At 43.3% G+C, this 25,892-nt stretch overlaps 1 protein-coding gene across 5 annotated transcripts in view; it reads right to left on the bottom strand.

The window, feature by feature from the left end:
• Positions 1–5: 5 nt before the first annotated feature.
• Positions 6–25,892, bottom strand: part of LOC311007811 (kinesin-like protein KIF13B) — a 49,865-nt gene continuing 23,978 nt past the window's right edge. For 2 of the 5 annotated variants that reach the window (XM_084001143.1, XM_084001142.1), the window contains 23 exons: positions 25,410–25,572; positions 25,178–25,324; positions 24,586–24,735; positions 22,661–22,789; positions 22,046–22,219; positions 20,904–21,061; positions 19,118–19,250; positions 18,849–18,995; positions 18,653–18,682; positions 18,424–18,523; positions 17,201–17,327; positions 16,632–16,687; positions 16,420–16,538; positions 15,470–15,646; positions 15,261–15,353; positions 13,764–13,916; positions 12,994–13,071; positions 12,336–12,392; positions 10,559–10,652; positions 10,110–10,228; positions 4,277–4,348; positions 530–2,138; positions 6–414 (listed from right to left, as the gene is read on the bottom strand). In XM_084001143.1, the coding sequence (XP_083857269.1) occupies positions 155–414; positions 530–2,138; positions 4,277–4,348; positions 10,110–10,228; positions 10,559–10,652; positions 12,336–12,392; positions 12,994–13,071; positions 13,764–13,916; positions 15,261–15,353; positions 15,470–15,646; positions 16,420–16,538; positions 16,632–16,687; positions 17,201–17,327; positions 18,424–18,523; positions 18,653–18,682; positions 18,849–18,995; positions 19,118–19,250; positions 20,904–21,061; positions 22,046–22,219; positions 22,661–22,789; positions 24,586–24,735; positions 25,178–25,324; positions 25,410–25,572 (4,345 nt within the window). In that variant the 3' untranslated portion in view covers positions 6–154. The remainder of the gene's footprint in view (positions 415–529; positions 2,139–4,276; positions 4,349–10,109; positions 10,229–10,558; positions 10,653–12,335; positions 12,393–12,993; positions 13,072–13,763; positions 13,917–15,260; positions 15,354–15,469; positions 15,647–16,419; positions 16,539–16,631; positions 16,688–17,200; positions 17,328–18,423; positions 18,524–18,652; positions 18,683–18,848; positions 18,996–19,117; positions 19,251–20,903; positions 21,062–22,045; positions 22,220–22,660; positions 22,790–24,585; positions 24,736–25,177; positions 25,325–25,409; positions 25,573–25,892) is intronic. The other 3 variants (XM_084001144.1, XM_084001145.1, XM_084001146.1) reach the window with 3 other exon arrangements.

The following is a 25,892-nucleotide window of genomic DNA, read 5'->3' as shown; positions in this document are numbered from 1 at the left end:
TACAGTCAAGTCTGTGGTCAGTAAATCTGCCCAAATAAAGAGAACTGCGGTGTCACGCTTTCTGAATACTTCACCAATAACTGCATCAACCATCAGCTGAGCGATGGCACAGTGGATATCTACCAATCAGCACGTTGAGAAGACACTGAGCCTCTCAGGAGTTCCAGGACTTGCGGTTCTCTCCTCTGCTGCGCCCGGCTGCTGCTGCTGCACCAGGTTCACCTTTAGCCAGCGCTGTGAGAGCGGCCAGGTTTGGGCTGGACCCAGACAGGTTGGCACTACGGCGCTTTTGCTGCTGCTGCTGCCGGCGGCGTTTGGCGCCACCGCGGGCCACTCTGTCGGGTCTGACCAGAACGCCGTACCCGGGGTTACAGTGGAAGTAGTGCTTACCGCCCACTGAGCCGTCATTCTTTCCTACAGAAGGATCAAGAAAGGTTTGTCAGATGTTTGCGCTGGCGACTGAACTACAGGAAATGTTCATAAAGAATGAGGCAGAAGCAGTGACAGGACTCTGGTCTGTTCTACTCACCTGCTGGGACCTCCAGCTCCACTCCCACCCAGGTTCCCTTTGCAAAATCTGTGGGTCCCACGTATCGCACAGTACCGCTCTTATTGGTCCCCACGGTTACAAACTCTCCTTCTTTCAGCCAGTCAGGAAGGACGGTGGTGGCTGATGCATCTCCCTCCTCAGAGTCAGAGATGATCTCCAGACTTTCCACCGGCACAGAGAGGTTGAGTCCCGTTTCAAGGCTGCTGTTCCAGTCCACGCTCCCGCTCTCCTCCTCATTCAGGATGGGATTAAAGGACTTGAGGTCTGAAGATTTGACTTTCTGGATCTTGAAGGGGTTGGCCGCTGAGGCAGCAGGTTTGGAGGGATGAGTGCTGGTTGGAGGACTGGGAGCAGCTGATTCTTGTTGGATCTTATCAGTTGCTGAAGAAGAAGGTGGGATGGAAGTGTCTTTTGGATCTGAGATGTCAGAAGTTGATTGATCCTTTGATGAATCTTGAGGAACTGAGTCTCCAGGTTGCACTGGAGCTGGTTTGTCTTCACACAAAGCAGGAACCAGGTGTGGTGCTGGATCTGGAGCTGGATCTGGATCACTGTCGAGGGTTGCCTCGTCTTCTCTGGGCTGCTGAGTCTGTGGGGCTACTGATTCCTCTTCTCCTTGACCTTCTTCTGTGCACAGTTGAGTTTCATCTTGAGGTGACATCTGAGCCTCTGTCCTGCCTGTGGGAGCTGGCTGGAGTTCCTCTGTTGTAGGGGTCTCTGCTTTAGAGGGGTCCGACTGTGGTAATTCTGCTGGTTTGGTTTCATCCTCCTGTACTACCGCTGAATCTTTGAGTGGGTCTGACTGATCAGATTCAGTCTGATCTGAATCTTTGAGTGGGTCTGACTGATCGAGTTCAGTCTGATCTGAAACTTTGAGTGGGTCTGACTGATCAGGTTCAGTCTGATCTGAATCTTTGAGTGGGTCTGACTGATCAGGTTCAGTCTGATCTGAATCTTTGAGTGGGTCTGACTGATCGAGTTCAGTCTGATCTGAATCTTTGAGTGGGTCTGACTGATCGAGTTCAGTCTGATCTGAATCTTTGAGTGGGTCTGACTGATCCGGTTCAGTCTGATCTGAATCTTTGAGTGGGTCTGACTGATCGAGTTCAGTCTGATCAGTTATTGAGTCTGACTCTGCTACTGATTCAGGTTCTCCTTGATCCTTCAGCTGGAACGACTGACACTGATCTGGCTCTTGTTGATTCAGATCTGACCCTGATGGAGCATCGTTTGGTTCGAAAAGAGGAGAGTCAGTCCTCTCTGCCGACGCTTTGTCCTTCACAACCGCCAGTGGGTCCTGGTCAACAAGACAAGATCCAGGATGAGAGTCAGCTTGTGTGACTTTGTAGTCCTCTTCATCTTCATCTGGCACCACGTCAAAGCCAGAAGACTGAGGCAGGTCCCAGCTCAGTGTGTAGACATCAGACAGCGTTACCGTGGATATGCTGGTTGATATGTATCCGCTGGATGCTTCGCTCACCGGGCTAGGGGTGGACTCTTCCGTTTCTGGGATGATCGGTGGTGGGAGAGGCATGGATCTGCGGATCTCTGTTTGGATGTCAGCAGGAAGGATTTCCTCCATGGGAACCTGTGGGGGGGGGGGGGGGGGGGGGAACCAAGGCAACAATTTTGTTAGTGACCCAAAATAAAGCAGAAGACTGAATTCCAATCTGAAATGTTACCATAATCTCTATTGTGTTAGCAGTAGGTTTGTTGCTGTTAATTGTCGGTGCAAGCTATTTTTAGAACGGCGGAGCAGAGCCGTGAGCTGCTCAGAGCTACGCTATGGAGGCTCATGGGATTTCTTGGTTTCCCTCAATATACTCATCAAATACACAATCCAACAACTCCACAACGCTCTGGTGGACAAGTTGTGACCGTGAACTTTCGAGACAGAGTTGTTTTCGAGGTAAATACAGAGACTGCTTGCCGAAAAACTGCCCCAGACGGGAACATGCATCAGCGGTTTTGCATGAATTTACCTTGATAACAACTCTGTCTGGTAACGTTCTGTTATTATCTCACTTCCTCACTGTTGGTCTTTAAAGGAATAGTTCACCCAAAATTCAAATTGCACTCATTATCTACTCCCCCTCATGTGGACTAAGAGCTGGGAGAAGTTTCAGAGTCCTCCGTGGCTTCTCTGAGTTACAGGGGGTCTCGGCGTAGCAGTGCATGTCCATAGTCTCTTATTAATGCATTACAAAAGGTTCATTTCTGATTAAAATAAACCACGTGAACAGGCTCCATAGACATCAATAACATATTATTGCCACAATAAAGGGGAACTCTGCAAGTCTTTTTCACTGTTTTGGTCATTTTTTTCTCTTCAGAGCTCCCCTCACAGTTTTGGAGTGCAGATTTCCACTGTTGTAAAAGTGCACAACTAACCCTCCTCCCCCCCGTGGCCATGTGGATTTGTTTTCAATGAAGCTGGCAAGAAGGCAATCTATGGACTGATGTCTACTGAGGTCAAAAATCTAAAATATGAATTATTAATTGGAGCAGCTTGAAAAGAGAAATGCTTAGACAACATGAGGCCACACAACTGTTGAGTAACTTACTCTTGCTTGCATTCGTGTGACAAAAGATAAACCATACAAATCATTCAAAAACAGAAGTATGGGGCGTTTGGCTCAGGCGCCCCATATACAGAGGCTATCCTCCGCACGCAGCAGCCCCAGTTCGATTCCACCGGCAGCATGTTGTTGTCGCCCCATTCCCTGTTGTCCTACCCCAAATAAATACAGAGAAGTACAAAAATAATTCTCCCAGAGACAAACCCTTCAACTAACCTATAAATATAGAAACATAATAAATTAAAGCGAGTGAGAAAATAATCACAGTTATGTATAGGGGTGGGCATTGCCAAGGACCTCACGATACGATACACATCACGATACTTGAGTCACGATACGATACGATATTGTGATATCCAAATTTTGCTATATATTGCGATATATTGCAATATATTGCGATATTCTACGATATTCTACATAGTTCACTGAAAAATGTAAAAGGCATTATGCATCTTAAAATCCGAGTTGTATGTACATCAGATGATAGTGATAATTTATGGGACAAACTGAGTCAAAACAATGTAATTCAAATTATCCATGCCATTTTATACAAGAGCAAGTTACAACAACATATTTGCATGTACAACACACTGTCTGAGGCAGCAGTACAGTGACACCTCGCGGAGCAGAGTTGCGGAAGTCTTACTGGATTTACGTCTGAAACATGATTTTTTTATTTGAACAAATATCCATCGAGTGGAGCAGGAGGTTAAGCAGACGCCCCATGTAGAGGCTACAGTCCTCAATCCCCCCTCTCTTTGTCTCTCTCAACTATACTATCAATAAAGGCATCAAAAGCCAAAAAAAAAAGAAAAAAGAAATTCAAATATTGAATATCGATATCGTATCGCGATATATTGCCATATCGATATTTTTGCCCACCCCTAGTTCTGTAGAATAAATTAGGAGGCTGAAACACTTTTTCACAGTGCATCCTTGCAACATGCTCCAAATGAATAATAGAATTGCATGAAGAGGTTTCTAAAGTAAAGCTATAATATGAAGGCAGCAGCATCATCTGGGAAAATACATTTACATTTTTCAAGATGTATCATTTAGAGCAACAGGAGCTGCAATGCCAGGTGAAGAACCAGAAATATCCATGCATTGGTATGCCTTCAACACTGTATGGGGTTGGAGAACTTACAGGCTGATGATGATGATGTTGACTCATGCCCTCTTCAACGCTGGCTGACTGCACCACGATGCGAGGCAAGCTCTGTGACAGGGAGGCAATTTGAAACAAGTTAACGTCATCCCAGATAAAACAATCCGTACGTTGGCACCGAGAGGTTGTCAAGGAGATTTCGAGATGTAATCATGAGCGCGTCGGTGTCACGTCGGTGCGTCTCAACCTGAAGATTAGATGTTAATATAAGCCTGGAGATTTCCAAACCTGGTCATTATACAGTGTGCACGAGGTGATGATTAGCTGCTGTGAGGGGATTATAAATCTCAGGCTTCAGTCTGACAGTGAAACAGAAATGGAGCCAGTGGGGAGAAGAACTTAATCTATGACTACAATAAGAAGACAGATACTGTGGGCTGAACATCATTCTGCACTGCTTTGAGGAATACTAAACTAGAATAACTCAACGATGCCAACTGGCCATTTACTGCAGTATATTATTACCGTGCAGACGTGTTTTATAATTGTAAATAATCACTTTACTTTAATATTATATTAAAAAGAAAAAAACAACATTCAATTTATGTCAGTAATCAGCAGTCAGAAAGTGTAATAAAAATATTTGTTCATCAAATCACTCAGACAGATAATCATGATAAACTGGTAAAACAATCAGGATAATTGCACCATAATTATAATTGCACCCATTATGATGTATCCCTATTCAGTATTCAAATTACCTCTTTAACACTCAATATGATCCGTCAGCTGATTAAATATTGTGTGATTTGTTTCTTCAGCATTTTGTTTTTGAGGCGGGTGATAGAAAAAAAAAAGAAATGAAAAAAACATCTTATATCTTAAGATATTCAGTAAATGAAGACTGTCTGTTTAGCTGTGTGTGTGTGGTGGAATATTAATCAGGATGATTGTTTGTCTCATGCATCCCTGACATCACGCTCTGAGGGAGAAACCGCTTCACTTCCTCAGGCTCTGATCAGATCAGAATCAAGCGCTTTGATTCGGGTGGTGTTGACTGCGACCACGTACGTGTTGGCCGGGTCTGCTGTCAGAGAGCAGGTCAAACACATCTATCCTAACTCTGTCTGGCTCGGGGAAGTCAACCTGTGGGGCAACACAACACATTAGATGCACCGCAACCTCCAAAAAAGTGGGAAGATACAGATTTTTGTTTTTCGAATCGTCAAAAAAACTAGTCAACGCATAAATAATTAACAACGCATCACTGAGCCAGACTGTTGCACTGCGTGACATGTTCCTTCAATAACCACAAACACTGCGCTGTGTGCACATTCCTGCTCCCACAAACACTCCGCACTGCACTAAGTGTGTATTACGCTGCGGCTGAATATAGTCCCCAACAGATGAGCTTTTCACTTGAGTAAAATACAAATTTGAAACAATGTGTCATTTAGGACCTTTTCACACACAACAGGAGAGTCAGACAGCACTGAGGCTAAAGCGTTTTGTTGTTTTGGTTCTTCTTAAAAAATATGCAACACAAGGTTTGTCTTCTTACAGTGCTGCTGAGAACAGTTGGAATAATTTAAAACTCTGTATGTTTCAGATACAAGTCGGAATTTAAAGGGATAGTTCAACATTTTGGCAAATTGGCCCATTGCCATAATCGCTATAGTCATAGCAGTAGGTTCGTTACCTTTAATTGTCGGTGCAAGCTATTTTTAGAACGGCGGAGCGGAGCGGCAGGCTGCTCAGAGCTACGCTGCGGAGGCTAAAGGAATTTCTTGGTTTCCCTCATCAAACTCGTCAAATACACAATCCAACAACTCAAAAACGCTGTTGTGGACAAGTTGTGACCTGCACATTCACCACACTATGAGATAACGGAATGTTACCAGACAGAGTTGTTTTAGAGGGAAATTCATGCAAAACCGCTGATGCGCATTGCCTTCAGGGACAGTTTTTCAGCAAGCAGACTCTGTATTTACCCTGTATTTACCTTGGATTTTGTATTTGATGAGTTTGATGAGGGAAACCAAGAAATTTCTTTAGCCTCCGTAGTGTAGCTCTGAGCAGCCTGCCGCTCCGCCGTTCTAAAAATAGCTTGCACCGACAAATAAAGTTAACGAACCTACTGCTATGACTATAGGGATTATGGCAATGGGCCAATTTGCCAAAATGTTGAACTATCTCTTTAACACTTAAAGGTCCAATGTTTTACTCCTTTATTTTGGTGTATTTCAAGTGTTGATTTATTAGAAGATGTATTTGTGGTTTTAGGAACCAAAAACCATCCACCCAGAGAAACCAAATCGTGCACGGTTGGGTGTGTGTTGGTCCTGGTGGGCGGGGCTTGGTGACTGTTTTGTTGTGACATCACAAAGGTACAGAAGTCCTGACAGCTGGTTTTAAGGCTCAGTTTCTGAACAGGCTGTGAGCATTACTCTGAGAACTGAGGCTTTGAGACTTTCACATCATTAATATATCAAAAGACACTGAAATCTACCTTTATATAAGACAGGACCTTTTAAGTTTTTACCTTCAGGTCTCAAGTCAGATCAAGGTGGTGTCTCAGGTTCACTTTTGTGACTGAAGTCTTGACTCCAAGGCTGTGGTCAGAATGTCACAATGATTGCCTTTCCTACTTTTTCTTGATCTCAGTGGAAAACATCATCATCAGGTCAGGGAAAGACATGACGGAGAATTCATAAGAAGTCATGAAGAGACGACCATGCAGCAGATTATCCTAGGATTTTCTTTTCTTCAACTAACTTTAATCACTAATTAGCGATTAGAGAGTCGAGGCATCAAATATGTATGTAAGTAAGGAGCAGTAAGTGGCAGGATTATATTCTATACGTCTTGAGAGTTTTGACATTTGTTTTGTATATTTAAGTAGAGCAAATTGATTTTTTGTAACCTAGTATAAATAGAGATTTCCTTGGTATGGGAAGGTCCAGTGTATCCTATACTAAAGGAGATAAGATAGGATATATTGAAGCTCCTTTCCTTATCACGTAGAGGATTGGAGCAGCTCTTATCATGGCTGCAGCTTATAAACTCCCAGGTCATGTCACCCACACAGGAGCCTTCCAAAAGAAAAATAAAAGGCCTTTTTGACTGCTGGAGACAAGATTTATAACAGTTTACTGCAACGCTCCCATCATCCATTGCCTTTTTATACAGTCTGGCTGCGTTAATGCAGTGGTATCCAGCCTCACTACAGTCCAGCACATTTAAGCCACAGTTCATTCATGTCACCAGACATGTTAACAACTTGTTAAATTGGATTCATGAGATACTGTAAATCTGGCCACTGTGCCGATTGGTTTTTCATCCGGTTTTCAATCTTTCACCCCTGCACCATAACATAACGCAACACTCCAGGATTTTGTTTGTGTAATGACCTTTGTAAACATCTGTGGCGGGCGCAGTGGAAAGAGCACTAATTAGGGCAATGACCTCAAACAATGCACCAACAAGGCCTGACGGGTTTCCATTCCACCCAAACACCACGGCACATGATTTCCCTAATTAGCTTCCCCACACAGCTCAAGGTGCTAATCAGTCAAATCAGACGCTGTGGCGTTCGGCTGCAGCGGAAAAAAGCTGCAGACTGCCGAATCTCCACGGCGCATGATTGGAGATCAGTGGATGGGGAGGAGGCAGCGGTGGAGGCAGCGGTGGAGGAGCGGGGGCGATAGATCAGGACGACGAGGTTCACCTGCTCCTAATTAACCCTCCTCTACACACCGGGAGTCCTGACTCGGCAGAGCACCGCCTCTGATCACAAACATCATACAGCACGTCCATCACCACACAGGGCACCCACTACCATTTGTACTGTAGCTGCTGATAATATCACTCTCAACCCGAACACTACACCGACCTGCTTTTGATTCAGCAGATGTGCGCTCCCGTCTCAGAGTAACAAGTTATTGTATTCCCAACACAAAGAGCAGTGTCTCTTGAGTGAAATAAGAGGAGGGAGTTTCCAGCAGCTTTTTTTTTTGCTGATGGACAGTTCTATTTGTAGATTAGATGAGACACTGCAGGAATATTTCATTTGTTTATTTACTCACTGCAACATTGAGCTCAAGTGTGTGGAATGGATGGTCAAAGTAGATAAGCTCTGGATGCCAGAGATGGATTTTTAAAAAAGACTATTATGTAAGTCAACTGTTCAACTGTTTGGGCTGCACTTTAATCACTTTACCTCTTAGCTGCTGCTGCTTTTTTAAATTACTAATATTATTTATTTATCATCTTTTTTAATAATATATAATATATGTATTTATTCTATTTGAATGTTCTGATTTTTGCACTGCTTTTAATCTAGGTGCACACCATTTCATCTCTTTGTACACCGTACGAGAAATGACAAAGGTAATCAGATCCATTGTGTTCTGCAATTTCCTGTTTGGTTTAATTACTCTGGAGATGGAGAACTTCATTTAAGATCCAAACACCTGAACATGTGAGGTCCAAATGGACAAAAAATAAAACTGTGGTGAGGCATTGATCGGGACAAGGCTGTTAAATCCTCTCTAAATGTTTTAGTGTTCCCCGACGCCCAGTGACCTCAGGAAGTGTTAGATGGAAGAAGCTTGGAGCCAGCGCTCAGAGTGACACGGGCAAGAAAGGTCTCGGTCAGGGAGTTGGACAAGAACCAAATGGTCAGTCACAGAGCTTCAAAAGCAGCTCTGCAGGGACGGGAGAACCTGATGACCTCAACACCTCCCTATCAATCAGGCCAGTATGGTAAAGTGACTGATGAAGTATTAATGCAGCCAAATACTAGGGCTGGGCCAAAAAAACGATTTTTATATTAATCGCGATTTTTTTCTTCTCATATGAGAATCGATTTTTTTTCGATTTTTTTTTCTTAATTTTAATTTTTTAATTGTATTTTTTTTTATTTTGGGACAACCAATCTTTATTGTACGATCATGTATTCTGTGCCATTACACTCGACAAAGTCAAACCGGCCTGTTGTGTTCGTTTGTTCACAGATATCTATGTGAACAAACGAACACAACAGACAAACTGATGTGATGTGTGTATTGTTTTTTGTAAATATGACTTATAATGTATTGTCAAGTGTTTGGTTCAACCTGCTCTTGTTTAAGGACAGAAAATCACAATAATTGAAATATAAAATTGCAATACTTGGTAAAATCGAATCGCAATACTTGTTTAATCAGAATCGCAATTTAAATTGAATCGGAACCCAAAAATCGTTAGAGAATCGAATCAAATAAAGAAAACCCTACACCAGGGTACACAGGACCTGAGACAGTTGAGGGTTCGGTTTTCAGAAAGTCCCTGACCTTCCTTCAGATAATCAACCAAAGCCCACAGAACATCTGGAGAGACCAGACCGCATGTCGCACACACACACACACACACACACACCTCCACAGCTGGAGGTCATGGATGAACGGCTCCGAGGAAACCATGCACGCAAAGCTCGTAGAGATTTGAACAAGAAAACTCCAAACTGTAATTGCTGCATAATGGTTCAGTAGATGTCTAACTGTTGGTAATTGAGTATGAACTGATTGGCAGAAATGGCACCTCATCCAGCAGCCTCTGTTTAACGCCGAGTCCTGCATCCACACAAAAGCAGCCGTGTGTCCTCCTCGTCTCTCATCCAGTTTATCGTCTCCATTTGTGCAAACTTCTGAAAAACCACTTATCTTGGGCACTGAGGCATTTACACACTTTATCTGTTTATTATGTGTTCACATGTACGTGCGCTCTGTTCCCATAGCAACCGAAGAAATGGGACTTGACTTGGGATATTTAGATTGAGGCTTGCAGTGATGCATATAAACTTAAAAATCCCTGATAAGATGAGTGAGTGTACCTGCTGATGGACAGCTGTCTGCTCTCTGGCGTCTTCCTTCCCACCAGGAAGCAGCGACTTCAGCAGCTTTGGTACAGCCTTCACTGGAGGGAGATAAGACGCAGCAAAGCCTGAATGTACTGATAGTGAGGAGTAAAGGGGAGGAGAAGAAGCAGAGGAGGAGGTTACAGCAGCAGAAGTGGGGGAGGAGGGGGGGGACCAGAGCAGAGGGAAGAAGGGATGAAGAGAAAGATGGAGGCAGGAAAGGGGAGAGATTGAGAAATGTGTTAGCAGAGAGGAAAACAAGTGCCAAATTAAGATCCAGAGCAAAAGGACAGATATAGTTGGCTCCAGGCTAAAGCATCAAAAATAGAGCTAATGACATCAAAGGCAGCAAAAAAAAAGGGGGGAAAGATGGTTCAAAGCCAGAGAAAGACTCCATTAGAAGATAAAGCTTTTATCAGTCCTACCTGTTTCTGGGTTCATGTTCTGGGATATGGAACTGGGCAGTGTGCGTCTGGATGGAGGGGGCGCCATAGAAAGGTCCTGGTGGCTCTCCCAGCCCTGCACGCACACACACAGGAGGGAAACACACACACAGGATGACACGCATGTAGTTGAAAGGACAATTTCAGTAAACTGTGACCTTTAGCAGCCTCTACTGGTCCAAGGAAGAGGTGCAGCAACACTGGCGGACACTGACAGGCATTTATCAAATTTTTTGCTATTAAACACACAAACACAAATTACTGCTCCCACCATTGATGCAGTACTTAAAGTCCCATATTGTATATAGGTAGATATCCATGTTGTTTATTTTATTATAAAGCAGCTCTAGGTTCTATATTAATACTGTGAGACTATTGACACCTAAGTGCACAAAGAAATGCTCACAGGCTGTTTTATATACAGAGACTAGTTAAAACCAGCCATCAGGACTTCTGTAACTTTGTGATGTCACAACAAAACAGTCACCGCCCTCAGCCAAACCGCAAGCCCCGCCCACCTGGGCCCACCAACCAACCTGATAGGATTCAGTTTCTCCACTAATCTGCTATATTTTCATTCGATCATTCAGAGAACAGGCAGCCAAGCAGAAGCTCAGAGCCTCCTCTCTTCTGATTGGCTCACTTAAAACCTTTTTAAATATTTTAGAAACCTCATCTACCATCCACCTGCAGCCTATTCAGACAATAAAAAAACAATAGCCCATTATCTAGTACAGTGGTTCTGAATTTTTTCCACATCAAGGACCCCTAAACTGACACAAATTAGACCACAGACCCCCCAAAGAACTAAATTTTGAAACAAACACCAATACAAAAATAATTGTTCTGAGACTGAATAACACTACTTTTTTAGTCAACGTACGTTCAAATTGTGGCCAATGGCGTGAATTTATGGAAACATTTTAGAGAAATTTCTGGAGAAAATGTAATATTTCTAGAAAGAAAATCAGTTCAAAATTGTAAAAAATTCAAGAAAAATTTGGGGACCCACTTGAACCCTCTCAAGGACCCTTGAAGGTCCCCAGACCCCACTTTGAGAACCACCGATCTAGTGTAAGTATCTACTTTTGAATTGCATCAGTCTTTACTTACTGTTTATATACGGTATGTACTGTGATTATCAACCCTTAAATCATTTTCTTGCCAGAAAATACTGATATAAAGGGACAACGAGGAGTTTCTATTTGGTTATAAAAAAAAGTCTCATGTTAATGTGGATGAATCTACGTTACCCACACTTGTTAATGGGCCCATTTTTGATAAATATATCGTTTTGTCTCTATCGTTATTTTGTTATTATTAGTGGTGGCGGAAATGCTGGTCGAGCCGACCAGCGTTTCTTTACTTTCGGTTTCGTGGCGAGTCATGAGAATAACGCAGCAGAATCGCTGTTTATGGTCGGAACTACGACGGTATGTGATCGTCTTCCAACCTCTGACTTTAATTATTGATGAATGAAAACATGAGTCTGTCTTGCGCCAGTCAAAGAAATGTACGGTGCGCGCGGAGGCTCATAAATGTAGTGTGAAAACACTTCGCTTTTCCAAAACTCCTCATTGTCCCTTTAATACATAAATCAAGTCATGTACTCATTCTTATATTAAGTCTGGATTAATGGGTGCAATCTTGCAAACAAATATTTATGGCATAAACAGAAACAAAAAGCCACAGACTCCTACAGCAAGAAGAAGCGATAGATAACCAGATATTAATGAGAGGATTAGTAGACATGACTCACATTGAAGTCACTGAGGTGATGAGTAGAAGAGTAGAGATCCAGGCTGCTGGTTGAAAGCTGGTTAGAGGTTAAAAAAACATGGTGTTAGTGAGACAGGTTAACGGTAGGACACACACCACCTGAGCCCCTGAGCACACACACAACCAGCTGTGAGTTACTGTTGTTGTGGTTAGCAGCAGAGAAACCAGACCGTTTGTGTTTCCTCTTCCTCCTGCCAGACGTTTTCTCAAGTGCTTAACCTCCAGCCAACCTAACCCTCTCCTCTCCACAGCAGTTATCTCTGTGACGCACAAACACACCTCACCTTAGCCCTGACCCTAGCTCTGCAGGACAACAACAACACTGGAAAACCTATTTGTGAGTAAACAGACTTCAGCATGTGTCGTGTGCAGCATCTCCAGCATCTGTAGGAGTCAGAGTTCTTAAAAGACGAAGCAGCTCCATGAGGACAGAGGACAGAGGACAGGTCTGACAGAACACTGTTCAGGCTCTCAACATTTATCCTGTTGTGTCTTAGAAACCAGAAGCAGCAGCTGGGCTCAGTTAGGAAATCTTTCTGTCCAGACAAATTGCCAAGTGTATCCATATCACGTCGGTGTTGCCACCTGTGAACAGATGATCCCTCCATCCTGATCGTTAGAGTACAAATCAAACTCACCCGGTTGACGCTTGGCGAGCTCAAGCAGCGTCTGGGAGGTTTCCCTTTGACTGCCAGCTGTTCCCTCACAGCCACCTCCTACACACACAAACACACACACACACACACAGACTTGTCACATTTTTTTTATTTGGATGCTTTTATTTTATGTGTCTCCTTTTTGGCAGGATGGAAATAAAATGTCAGAGCTCCGAGTCTGGACAATCTTTTCCAAACTGCACATGTTAGAGAAAATCTAATGTGCTTGTATTATTAATCAAGGGAGCATAGATTAAAGGGATACTTCACCCAAAATCGATAATTCACCAATTTTCTACTCACCGTCATGTCAAGGAAGGGTTTGGAGAACTTTCAGAGTTATCAAAACGCTTTTGGAGTTCCAGGGAGGGTCCGGCTGGCAACGAGTTTTCATATAATGGCAACGGATAGAGCTTGAAGTAGTAGCTCCCAGTTGCTGTGCGAGATGCGTGAGCTTTGCTGCAATGGTTCTTCCGTGTTTACACCATACATCCAATGATGTAATCCATCCAAAAAAACAGAGATCAAATGAATTTTTTCCGAACAACTTTTTCATGTCGCGGCCATTCAAAAGTCAGCTCTATCCGCTGCCATTATATGAAAAACCGTTGCCAGCTGGACCCCCCCTGGAATTCCAAAAGCGTTTTGATGACTCCTAAAGTTCTCCAAACCCTTCCTTGGCATGATGGTGAGTAGAAAATTGATGAATTATCGATTTTGGATGAAGTATCCCTTTAAGTGTGTTTCCTGACCTGTCTGAGACGGTCCAGTGTGAGGATGTTCTCCACGGCCAGGACGCTGCGGAGGTATTTCTCGATGGCTGCTTCGCTGTCGGCTGATTGGTCGTCCTCGGCGCTGGCTGCCAGCCGGGCCAACATCTCCCTGTCCTCTGGACCGTGGATGTCCTGAGAGAACGGGGACACAGACTGTGTAAGGGGCCAGCGCACTAATCTGCCCCGTGCCAAGTCTCCACTCACTCACTGGCTCCGTTCATGCTGATGACTTTTACATTATCCCTCCCCGTTCCTAAATATTAGGCATCCCTCAGACAATGCTAAGGAACAGTAAAGATTTTATTATAAACCACTCTCGTGAAACCACTGCAGTGGAAATGTAATTACAGCTGAATAAAATAATACTGAGATCCAGCCTCTAAGCAGCAGACATCTGAGCGCAGAGGATAAAGCTCCAGTCGCTTATTTAGAAAACAAAGACCTGAGGATGTGGCACATCAGAGTTAATTACCCAGCACTTCTGTGTCATAAAGACAGAAAATCTGAGCGGCACAAAAATATCAGTTTGAGAATGAGATACATTTCTACAAAAAACCTAAAAAATCCTCATCCTCTATTTTACTCATTTCCTGTGTTTACCTGTGTTGATTTATAAGAAGATCTATTTGAGTTTTAATAAACCAAAAAACCATCTCAGTGGAGCGGATCACAATGTTACACAAGTCCTGATTCCTGGTTTTCAGGCTTTTGACTTTTCTCTGTGGACTGAGGCTTTGATACTTTCATGGTATTAATATAGAACCTAGTGCACTGGGCCCAGAAATGCATCCTGACCTTATGGATCACTGATAAAGCTCCCACTCTCAATCAGTGGAAACAAACTGTGACCAGTATCATTCCATTTGAAACTTTCTATACAGCACTGAATGATAAACTATTTTTATTCTACCCCATGGGATCATAGGATGAGGTCAGGGCTTATAGATCTGGCCTGAAAAAAGCATATAGAGCTATATAGTTTGATATGCTATCAAACTTCAACTTGCCCATTTTTATTTATCGTTTCAAATGCACTTATTTTATTTTATAATCCTCTGTGAGGTTTAATTGCCTGTATTTTTGTGCACTGTTGCTTTGCTAATTTAATAAAGTTTAATAAATATACAGTATGTCTGAAAAAATTTTTTTTTTAAATATAGAACCTAGAGCTGATTTATCATCAGAAGACAAATGACATCTACCTTTATAAAATACAGGACCTTTAAATTCATGGTGCCAATTAAAAACGAACATATTGCAGTGCATTGTAAAATTATTGGAAGGTTATTTTAAAGCCACTGTGCATGTTGGTCCTAATGAACATCTCAATACATCATTGTCTGTTTTCTGCTTTTCTTCAGGTTTTTATGTTTTTAGGATGAAATGTGCAGTTGCTCAGAAATTTTGCTATTCTTATTCATTCATTTTATCCAATAAGATCTTTTTCTAATGTGGACGATATGGTCTGGTTCTCACCCCTGGGATGTTGGAGACGATTTCGAACGTGACCCCAGAGCCGGGGATGGTGCTGCGCTGAGACATCCTCTTCAGCAGGCTCTGAGCGAAACCCTGCCGACACAAAGCCACAGCAGCTTTTCACTAACGCTTACGAAAGCCGGAGAAGGAAAACATGTCATCACGTGTCAGCTCACTCGTATCCCATCATGCCACGGGGGGTTACCCACCTGTCTCCCAGTGACGTTGACGCAGATGCGCTTCCTGAGGACCAGCTGCATGCGGGCCGGGTGGCTCAGCTGGACCACGACGCGGACTGTCAGGTAGACCCTCTGGTCGGCTGACGTCACCCGACTCAGCTGGGGACACTCGTGGACCGTCGAGTCCCAGGACGCCTCCACCTTCACCTGGGACGCGGACACCAACGGCTTAAGAATTCACCCCATCGTTTATCTTTGTACATGAAATATCTGCCTCCACACTTCAATGTGCATGTGCAAGATTAAAGGCATAGATCAACATTTTGGTGAATTCACCTATTGCCATAATCCCTATAGTCATAGCAGTAGGTTCATTACCTTTCATTATCGGTGCATCTTGTTTTGAGATCTGCGGAGCAGAGACGCTAGCTGCTCAGCGAACATGGAGGCGAACGGTACCAGTCCCCTGTCCCTCATCAAACTCATCAAATACACAATCCAACAACTACAAAACACACTTGTGGACAAGTTGTGACCTGGACATTCACCACGCTATTAAATAATCATGTAACATTATGAGACAGAGTTGTTTTCGAGGCAAAAACGTAGCCGGAACTACATTCCAGACACGGCTGCTGGGCGGAGGGATTTCTAAAGCGCAAGTAGTTCGTATGTCGTAATGTTACATAATTATACGTTATTATTTCATAGCGTGGTGAATGTGCAGGTCCTAACTTCTCCATGAGAGCATTTTGGAGTTGTTGGATTGTGTATTTGATGAGTTTTGAGGGACAGGGGGACGGGTACTGTTCACTACCATTGTGTTAGCTGAGCAGCTCGTGTCTCTGATGTCAAAACAACATGCACCGATAATTAAAGGGAATGAACCAACCCCTAAAACTATACAGTAGGGATTATGGCAATGGGCGAATTTGCCAAAATGCTGAACTTTCCCTTTAACAGATACACAATCTCCGTACCTCTGGATCAAAGTGTTTAACAATATGCAAGTCAAAGAATTCATCGTCATCCTCCCCGCTGAGCAGCGCGTCCAGCCCCCCGGCCAGCGTGGCCGACAGACTGGACTGGAAATCATCAGCTGGAGGAAAAGAAGACAGACAGAGGAGGTGAGTGGCTTCACTGGTTAAAAAAAAAGGAAACTTTGATATAAAAGATGGTGTGAACAACATACCACTAAGATCCAGAAACAGGACGGGAATGTGTGTTTCCATTCCAGGGACAGGAACCCTGTGGAGAAACAGCAGCGTCATTACACCGACTAAACACCCCGGCCCATGATACAGAGAGGCTGACAGCTCGCTGGGCTTATCCTGAGTGGCACAGTCACACAACGCCTGTCCTCCGGCCACGGCAAGTATTTAATATCCAGCTAAGTGGCTGGGCTGATTAGAGGACTGTGGGGACATTAGATAAAATGTTAGAGAGTAAAATGTTGTCATGGTTTTGTCTAAACTCGACTTTCAGCTAATAATGGGCTGTCAAGCATTTAGCTGTAATTTGAGCAGTTATATAAGAGAGCGGAGACCGAGGCTCAGCAGGAGGAGGCAGAAATGTGCTGCTAATGTAGCTGCACAGTGGAGACTGACATGACCAGTTAACACAAAACGCTGCGGGGAGAAAAAAGTTGAATTGTTGAGTTAGAAGCTGTACTTTTACCACCTGGAGAATAGAAGTTATTAAATGTAATAATCATAACAATCACACACACACACACACACACACACACACACACACACACACCGTTCTGCTGGTGCTCCCGGGATGCCGCTGCCAGCCGACGGCACCAGGACAGCGTTCCGTTCTTCTGTGAGCGTCAGGCGACACTCGAGCAGCTGCGACTCCCGCTCCACGTCGTCCTCGGACTTGTCTACGGAGAAGGTGAGGACGCACAAGCACAAACAAGACGAGAATGAACACCCAAAAAATATAAAACGAAAACAACGTGAACTCCTCTGACCTTCAAATAACTGAAGCAGGATTTACATATAGAAGTAAAAACGACTGAATGCTTTATATTCTTCAGTAGGGCTGGGTGATAATTATTCCAATCACGTCGGGATGATAATGATGATGGAACCTCTCAACCTGCTGAGAGTCAGTGCTGAACTGTAAATAATCACTGACTAAGCTCAGCTCAGCTTTATGAGCTGTGTGTCACTAAAAGCACAAGTACTTTATTAGAATGGAAAATGGGTTCTTTTTTTAAAAACTTTTTAAATTTATTTATTTGAAATAAAAAAAAAGAAAGAACTTGAGGTTATATATACATTTTTCCCATACATCATGGTATAATATACATACATAATCTATTTTTCCCAACGTTCAGTACATTTCTCCAGCTCAAGTCTTACAGCAGTGAGTCTCTCCATACAATAGAGTTCCTTCATGATCCCACACCACTGGTCCAATTGCAGGCATTGGACTGTAGACATTTTTTTATTATATACCGGTAATTATAACTTTCCTACAGCTTGCCAGAAGTATCTTCAATAAGTATTTATCCTTGTGTAGGAATGTTTCAGGAATTTTACCAAGATATTAAGTAACAAAAGAGTAATCTTACTCCACTCCCATTATTTTGTTTATCTTGGCCTCCAGTATGATTGGGTTTGTGGCCAAGCTCAAAAGCCATTGAGGTTCCACATTGTCTCCAACAGAAGCCTTGGCTCTGTGCAGTGCTGTTATTTTAGCAGTGATAAAAAAAAACCTCGCTACATTCTTCCAGCCTAACTCTCTCAACGATCCTCAGTTTGCAGTGGTTGTGTCTCACATGCTTCCATCCAGGTCTCGGAAAATGTGTTTTAATAAAATACATTTCAAAAGGTTAACTTTCAGGATACCGGATGCTGACTCTGATTCAGATTAGTGTAAATGTGTGTTATCTTTTTTTTTTATTTCTATCTGACAGTTGTGTTCACAAGTGTGTTTTTTTTCCCCTGGTTGAGTGTGTTGTACAGTTTTACCTGGTTTGGAAACAATCTTCTGGAGCTGCTGGTCCAAATACTCCTGTCTCTGAGTGAGAGTCACCAGCCACTGTTCCCTCATCCTCTCCAGGTCCACCTCCTACACACACACACACACACACACACACAGAGGGAAAGATAAACCTTCACATGGGTTGGACAGAACCAGAATTTTTGGTTTTGATGAACACTTCAAAGATTTATTAATGACAGTGTGCTTGTTACTGACCTGGTAGCTGTCCATTTCTTCATCCCCACCCTGGAATTTAAACAGAGAGAGAGAAACTGTCAAAACAACAGAGCTTTGATAAAAAACAACAGGTGACAGGACGTGTACACAAAGGCAGACATGAAAACAAAAGAAAAATCTGTCTCATCTGACTGATTTCTATCTAATATACTAATAATAGTTGTTCCCTCCTCACCCATTGTGACTCGCTGCCTCTGGAGAGGCGTGTCTGTCGGACCTGGACGTCTCCGATGGACACGGAGAGGACGGAGGCGGCGATGAGGGGCATGGTGCCCGAGTCAGGCACCATACGCACCTCCACCTGCATCCTCCGGGACTGACCCTGGAGGTACGGAGATACATCACAGTTACTCCCAGCTGGTGATGATCATCCTCCACATTCATGGAGACAAAGACACTGTAGCAGCAGAAAGTGACCTCCTCCGATCCAGAGGTCTGGGATACCTGTCTGAGCTGGAAGATTCCTCCGGTGCGGATGTCTTTAGCGGGAAGCACCTCTACTGCTGTGAACTCCCCGGCCTCGTTCAGCTCCATCAGCTGCACCCACACCTCCAGCCGACGGGTCACCTCGCTCCACCTGCAGGAGGAGCCGGGGAACAGACTTGGATTTAGGTAGTGAGACATGTCACGGTATTCACTTCTAATTTGGTCACACTGATGTCATTTGTTTTGTCTCTCTGTTTCTCATTTCCTGTGATCTCTACAGACAGACACTGTCTCACAGAGGCAGAAAGTGACCAAAATTTTTTACTGTTTTAAAGGGATAGTTCAACATTTTGGCAAATGTGCCTATTGCCATAATCCCTATAGTCATAGTCGTAGGTTCATCACCTTTAATTATCAGTGCATGTTGCTTTGCGATCTGCGGGGCAGAGACGTGAGCTGTTCAGTGAACACAATGGAGGTGAACGATGTACAGGTCCCCTGTCCCTCATCAAACTCATCAAATACACAATCCAACAACTCCAAACCGCTCTCGTGGAGAAGCTGTGACCTGCACATTGTCCACGCTATGAGAAAATAACATAACATCATGAGACACAGTTGTTTGTGAGGCAAATGCAGCCGGAACTACATTCCAGAAATGGCTGCTGGGCGGAGTGATTTAAAAAGCGCAAGTAGTTCTGAGTAATTGCTTCATGTGTCATAATGGTGGTTAGTAGCAAGCCAGACCTGCTCTCTCATATGTAACTTTTTGTCTTTCTATTTTCTATATGGACTCTTAATGTGAATTGGGACCTATTTTTTGTGTAAAACTGTGTTTTATCTATTTGTATACTGGCATATTGTTTGTATGTTATGACTTGCCTTAGGACAACGGATGTGAATTAGCAACTATGCTAACTCCGGCATATTTACATTGATGCTCTGGCTGACATGTTGATTAATATGCAATGTCCTAATCAAATAAATAAATAAAATAAATAAATGTTACATGATTATACATGATTATCTCATAGCGTGGTGAATGTGCAGGTCACAACTTGTCCACCAGAGCGTTTTGGAGTTGGATTGTGTATTTGATGAGTTTGATGAAGAACAGGGGACCTGCACCGTTCACCTCCATTGTGTTCACTAAGCAGCTTGTGTCTCTGCCCCGCTGATCTCAAAACATGAATAATTAAAGGTAATGAACCTACTCTTATGACTATAGGGATTATGGCAATAGACACATTTGCTAAAAAATTTTGAACTATCCCTTTAAAGAGTAAGAAGAAACTTTACAATGAGAAAAGATGAACAGAAACTGAGGTTTATTTTTGACTCTATTTCTAGTTCTCGTGGAGAAAAACCACTTCCAGTCACTGTCACTGCTGCTTGTACAAAACAAACAGTGTATTTGTATTTTACACAGTAAGTGAAAGGATGTGACTTAGCAGATATTGGTTTAACATCTCCGGTCTCTACACAGGATAAACATTTATGATAATCAGGCCTCATTACTGTAAGAAGCTCAGGGCGACAACAAAAAGGACAATCTGACTAGAGCTGTGCTTTTCTTTGAGTCTATAAACATCCAGTCTTTAAATATTCTGTCATCATCACAGCCTCATACACAAACACCCAGGCTGTATTTGCACTGTGTGCTGGGAATCTGTCTCATTTCTCCTTGAGGTACAGAGAGTGGACTTGAATGTTTCTCCAGATAGTGTGTGTGTGTGTGTGTGTGTGTACGAGCTGCTCCTGGATGAATTTTGATGAGTGTGTGTGTGTGTGTGTGATACTCGACCTCTCTCTGAGGGATCTGGTCTTGGCCTGAATCACTCCGAGGTCCCACAGAGCCAGGTTTCTGCGGTGGTTGGCCTGTTTGTGTCCGTACACTTCTATGGCCACGGCCCCCTCCCCCAAAAACTCCACAAAGTCGTCAGACACGGGCGCAGCCAGCTCCTGCAGAGATGGAAAAATAAATGAATAAATAAATATAATCTCTTCCTGACATGTGACGTTTCATCCTACCAGGCGGAGTGTTTTTTTCTCTCACTTTATTTATTGGTTTTTTTCACAATTGAAAATGTAACAGCATATATACAGAAATGTAAGAACAAACCCAGTGTTTGTAGGAGGGCGGTGCAGCCTGTTTCCAGTTCAGTAAAATTAGTCTCCTCGCTAAGAGGGTGACAAAAGCAATGCGATCAGATTGTGCCCTAGGAAGATGATCGTCCTCACATTGAATACCAAATATGGCCGTAAGAGGATTTGGGTTTATTGGTCTGTTAAGTATCTTTGATAGGGCATCGAAAATAGATGACCAGTAACCTGAGAACCTCGGACAACACGAGAATGTATAGGCTAATATTGCAGAAATATAAGAAATATAATACTCCAGAAAATTTGGATCTACTACACAAATTATCCATTGCTGGGTACATCTTTGCGATCCTGGCTTTGGACAAGTGCAACCTGTGTGCTACTTTAAATTGAAGTAGGCTATGTCTGGCACAAATTGATGAGGAGTGTATTCTAGAAAATATGTCTGACCATTCAGTATCTGTAATTTGTAAATTCAGATCAGCTTGCCATGCTTCTCTCAATGCATCAAGAGATGCCAACTGTAAAGATGAGAGTTTATAGCAGATATTATGCCTTTGTTAGATGGAGCTGTTGGAAACAAAGTATCCATGGGCTGTTGTTCAGGGCTTGCAGGACAGATCGTGTTTGGTTATGAATCCAATCCCGAACCTATAGAAATCTTTAAAAAATTGATTTTGGTAAATCAAATTTAACTCTGAGCTGGTCAAATGAGGCAAAAGTATATGCTATGTACAAATCTTTAAATGAGACAATACGTTTCTCACGCCAGATTAAGAAAGAATCATGTTCAAGTGAGGGGGGAAACTGATGGTTTGCACAAAGAGCAGGCGGGCTGTTTACCTTGGCGCTGTCAAACACCACGGTGCACTGCGGGTCTCTGGAGGTGGACGACGAGCTGGACGGGGCCACCTCTGGAGCGATGAACACGGGCTCCTCCAGCCCCCAGAAGTGGTACTGGCAGAAGACGAAGTTGGACAGGTGGCGAGGAAGACCGGTGGCCTGGAGGATGTTCACCTGAAGAGGAAACACACTCAGATATAATACACCAGAAGAACAAAAGAAGAAGAGGAAACCTGCATTTTTTCCATTGTTTTGAGCCTCTAAAGCTTTTGTTTGGCTCTATATCATGTAATAATCTCTATAAGCGCCTTCGGTCAACATGTTTTTATTTCATTTCATCATAAGAAAAACAGAGGCGATGGGTATCCATGATATAAAGTGACCCAGAGTCAATTAAAACCTGCCACATTTCACAGCACAGTGAGCTGCAGAGAGTCTGACGGTCTGCCAGATCCATTATTAATCTGAAGCCATTTTCCCGGCGGCTAAACCTTCAACTGGAGTTACGCTCACTTATACTGAGTGTAAGAGAGAGAATTATGTGTCAGTGAGAGGGATTGTATGATTCAAACCAACTGATAATCAGACGTGTTCACGTTCTCATCATGTACTCACCACACAGTGTAGTTTACGCTCCTGTGGATCTGCGTCTGTGCTGCCCAGCTGGGAATCAGACTGTCCTGGCCCCTCCCCCTCGGAGCTCTCCGTGCCCCGCCACACCTCAACGTGCAGCCGGCCTGCCACCTGACACACACACACACACATTGGGTTGGAGTTATTTGGCAGCATGTCTTTCTTTTGTCTTTTATGGGATTTGCTTTTGTGTCCAAATTCAATATCCCTCGGGCTACAACTCCATAAAGATAAATGTCACTGTTGTGATTTAAGCCTCGTAAAGTGATCAAAAAATACTTTTCTATTCAAAAATACATTTCTGGACCATGTCGCAAATTGCTGATTAGCACTCACATGATTGGTTAATTTGATTAGTCAATCAGACAGAAATAATTCTAACGTCTAATCTAATCTTTTCAGACACATCAAGCAGATAATATGACTGACAAGCATTCGCTGATTACAGCCTCCAATATGTAAATATTTGTTTGCTCTTTTACAAAGAGATTTTGAAACAACACTAAGGACTCTTAATGCGTTTGTCATACCTTTTCACAGTTTGTAAATTTCACCCTACGTTAAAGGAATAGTTCTACATTTTGGCAAATTGGCCCATTGCCATAATCCCTATAGTCATAGCTGTAGGTTCGTTACCTTTAATTGTCGGTGCAAGCTATATTTAGAACGGCCGAGCAGAGCTGTGAGCTGCTCAGAGCTACGCTACGGAGGCTCATGGGATTTCTTGGTTTCCCTCATCAAACTCATCAAATACACAATCCAACAACTCCACAACGCTCTGGTGGACAAGTTGTGACCTGCACATTCACCACGCTATGAGATAATAACACAACGTTACCAGACAGAGTTGTTTTAGAGGGAAATTCATGCAAAACAGCTGATGCGCGTTCCTGTCGGGGGCAGTTTTTAGGCAAGCAGTCTCTGCATTTACCTCTAAAACAACTGGTAACGTTCTGTTATTATCTCATAGCGTGGTGAATGTGCAGGTCACAACTTGTCCACGAGAACGTTTTGGAGTTGTTGGATTGTGTATTTGATGAGGGAAACCAAGAAATCCCATGAGCCTCTGTTGCGTAGCTCTGAGCGGCTCGCCGCTCTGCTCCGCTGTTCTAAAAATAGCTTGCACCGACAAATAAAGGTAACAAACCTACTGCTTTGACTATAGGGATTATGGCAATGGGCCAATTTGCCAAAATGTTGAACTATCCCTTTAACAGATGCTTCATGCTTAATTTCTAGCTCTGTTTTATTCTCCAGATTTCTCTACTTAAACCTGTATAATCTCATTTCTGTTCCTCAGGAGAGATGGAAAAACAACCTGTAAACTTCAACACTTCATCACCATTCAGAGTCGCCTCACAGTCCAACTAAAAAAAAAGCCCAATATTCACTCTTCTTACTCTGTTTGAGCTCCTGAATTCCCGAGGGAAATATGTGGCTACGATGCTCAGTGCTCCAGATGCTTAATGCTAACTTTGTGTTGTTTGGGACTGGGCAGTTTTGGTGCACTCTCGGTTTATTACAACATTCTCACTGAAAACAGCTGCCTGAGGCTGATTGGAGCACTGAGATAGATTAAACTAAAACAATCAAACTGTGAGTCATAAACCAAAACAATGAGCTCCAAGACACTAAAACACTCTGCAAGAGCTGGGGGAGGGGACAAAGATGGGCCATAATTCTGTGTGTGTCCATCACAGCGGGCAACACATCTAATTATCCAGAGTAGTTTATTCATTTAATATAAAATATTAACTAGTACAGCTTTACACAGATTCATTTATCATTTAAACAGTTACTAGACTGGTCAATAAAATGACACAGTTTCCTGCAGGCCGAGTGGATCAAAGCACATGAAGAGACGTGGCAGGGAGTGATGTACCTATCCACTGCACACAGGCTCCTACCTCTCCCTTCTGGTTGATGATGGGCACTGCGTACTGCAGCTTGACGTCGTAGAACAGGCAGGCCAGGAAAACGTTGGCCACTCCGATCAGACTGTGATTCTCCTGCTCGTCGAAGAACGGATCAGCACGTTTGAAATAGGACCGCATCACCTGAGATCAGGGAAAGGGAAGAGAAGGAGGAGAAGGAGGAGAAGAGAAAGGGACAGTGTTGAACTGATGAATGAATCTTCTCGTTTGATTTTCTTTTAGTTTAAATGTCTTTTAGTCTCTTCGATTTATTTCATATCCTATTCTTACTTATCTTTTTGTAATGCTTTACAATGTGAAGGCAATGCAAGTAAGAATTTCATTGCATGGTTTATATGACAATAAAGATCTCAAGCTAGAAATCCATCTGGACTTGTGTCAACCTTGCTTTCACTGCATATTCTTCATCTACTTTGTATCCCTGATATAAAGTTTAATATAGAATTTAATCAGTCGTGCTGCAAACTGGCACTGATTGAAGCCAGGGGACAGTGTTCACTTCTATGTCATTTATTTCATCTACTGTATCTGTGAGTCTGGCAGGTTCTCATCTCTCCTCACTTACAGGGTTGTCTTCGTCAAACTCCTTCCACTCCTGGTAGAGCTCCCTCATGTCCACCAGCCTGTTCTCCATCTTCTCCAGAGCCCAGATCTGCTTCCCTTTCCCTTTCCGTCGGACCTGGATGGCCGGCTCGCTCAGCACCGCGTCACGCTATCAAGAGAGAGAGAGAGAGAGTTAGCAGCTCCTGGATCAGGTGGTGGTCTCCTGTGGGACAGGCCATCGTCCTCTACTCTACCTTCCTGTTGGCGTCCAGGTTGGTGGCAGGGATCTGCAGAGTGACCAGGTACTCTGTCCTCTTGTTCAGCTCCTCGGCGATGAAGCCGGCCTCCTGAGCCAGCAGGTTGGCTCGGACTATCTGCTCCTTCAGACGCCGCAGGCTGCGAGTCATCATCGCCTCCCTGCACCACACACACACACACACACACGACCATGGGAGTTCTTTCTATTAATGGTCTTTTTATTGACAAAGCATGTATGAGACTATCGCTGCACTGTCCAACATCCACCCATGACACAACATAACCCCCTGTCCAAACAACCCAACATGGACATACTCATACAGCCACTGAGAAAAATAAATTAAATAAATAAATAAATAGAAAAAAAGGTAACACTTTACTTGAATAGGTATTCATAAGACTGACATAACACTGTCATAACCATGACATAACAGCTGTCATAAACATCAATGAATACTTATGACAGCTGTCGTTAAGTG

This window comes from Trachurus trachurus (genome assembly GCF_905171665.1).
Source record: "Trachurus trachurus genome assembly, chromosome: 24".
In the NCBI taxonomy this organism is placed as follows: domain Eukaryota; kingdom Metazoa; phylum Chordata; class Actinopteri; order Carangiformes; family Carangidae; genus Trachurus; species Trachurus trachurus.
The sequence above is the reverse complement of the archived record's forward strand: the minus strand, read 5'-3'. Positions and strand labels throughout refer to the sequence as shown.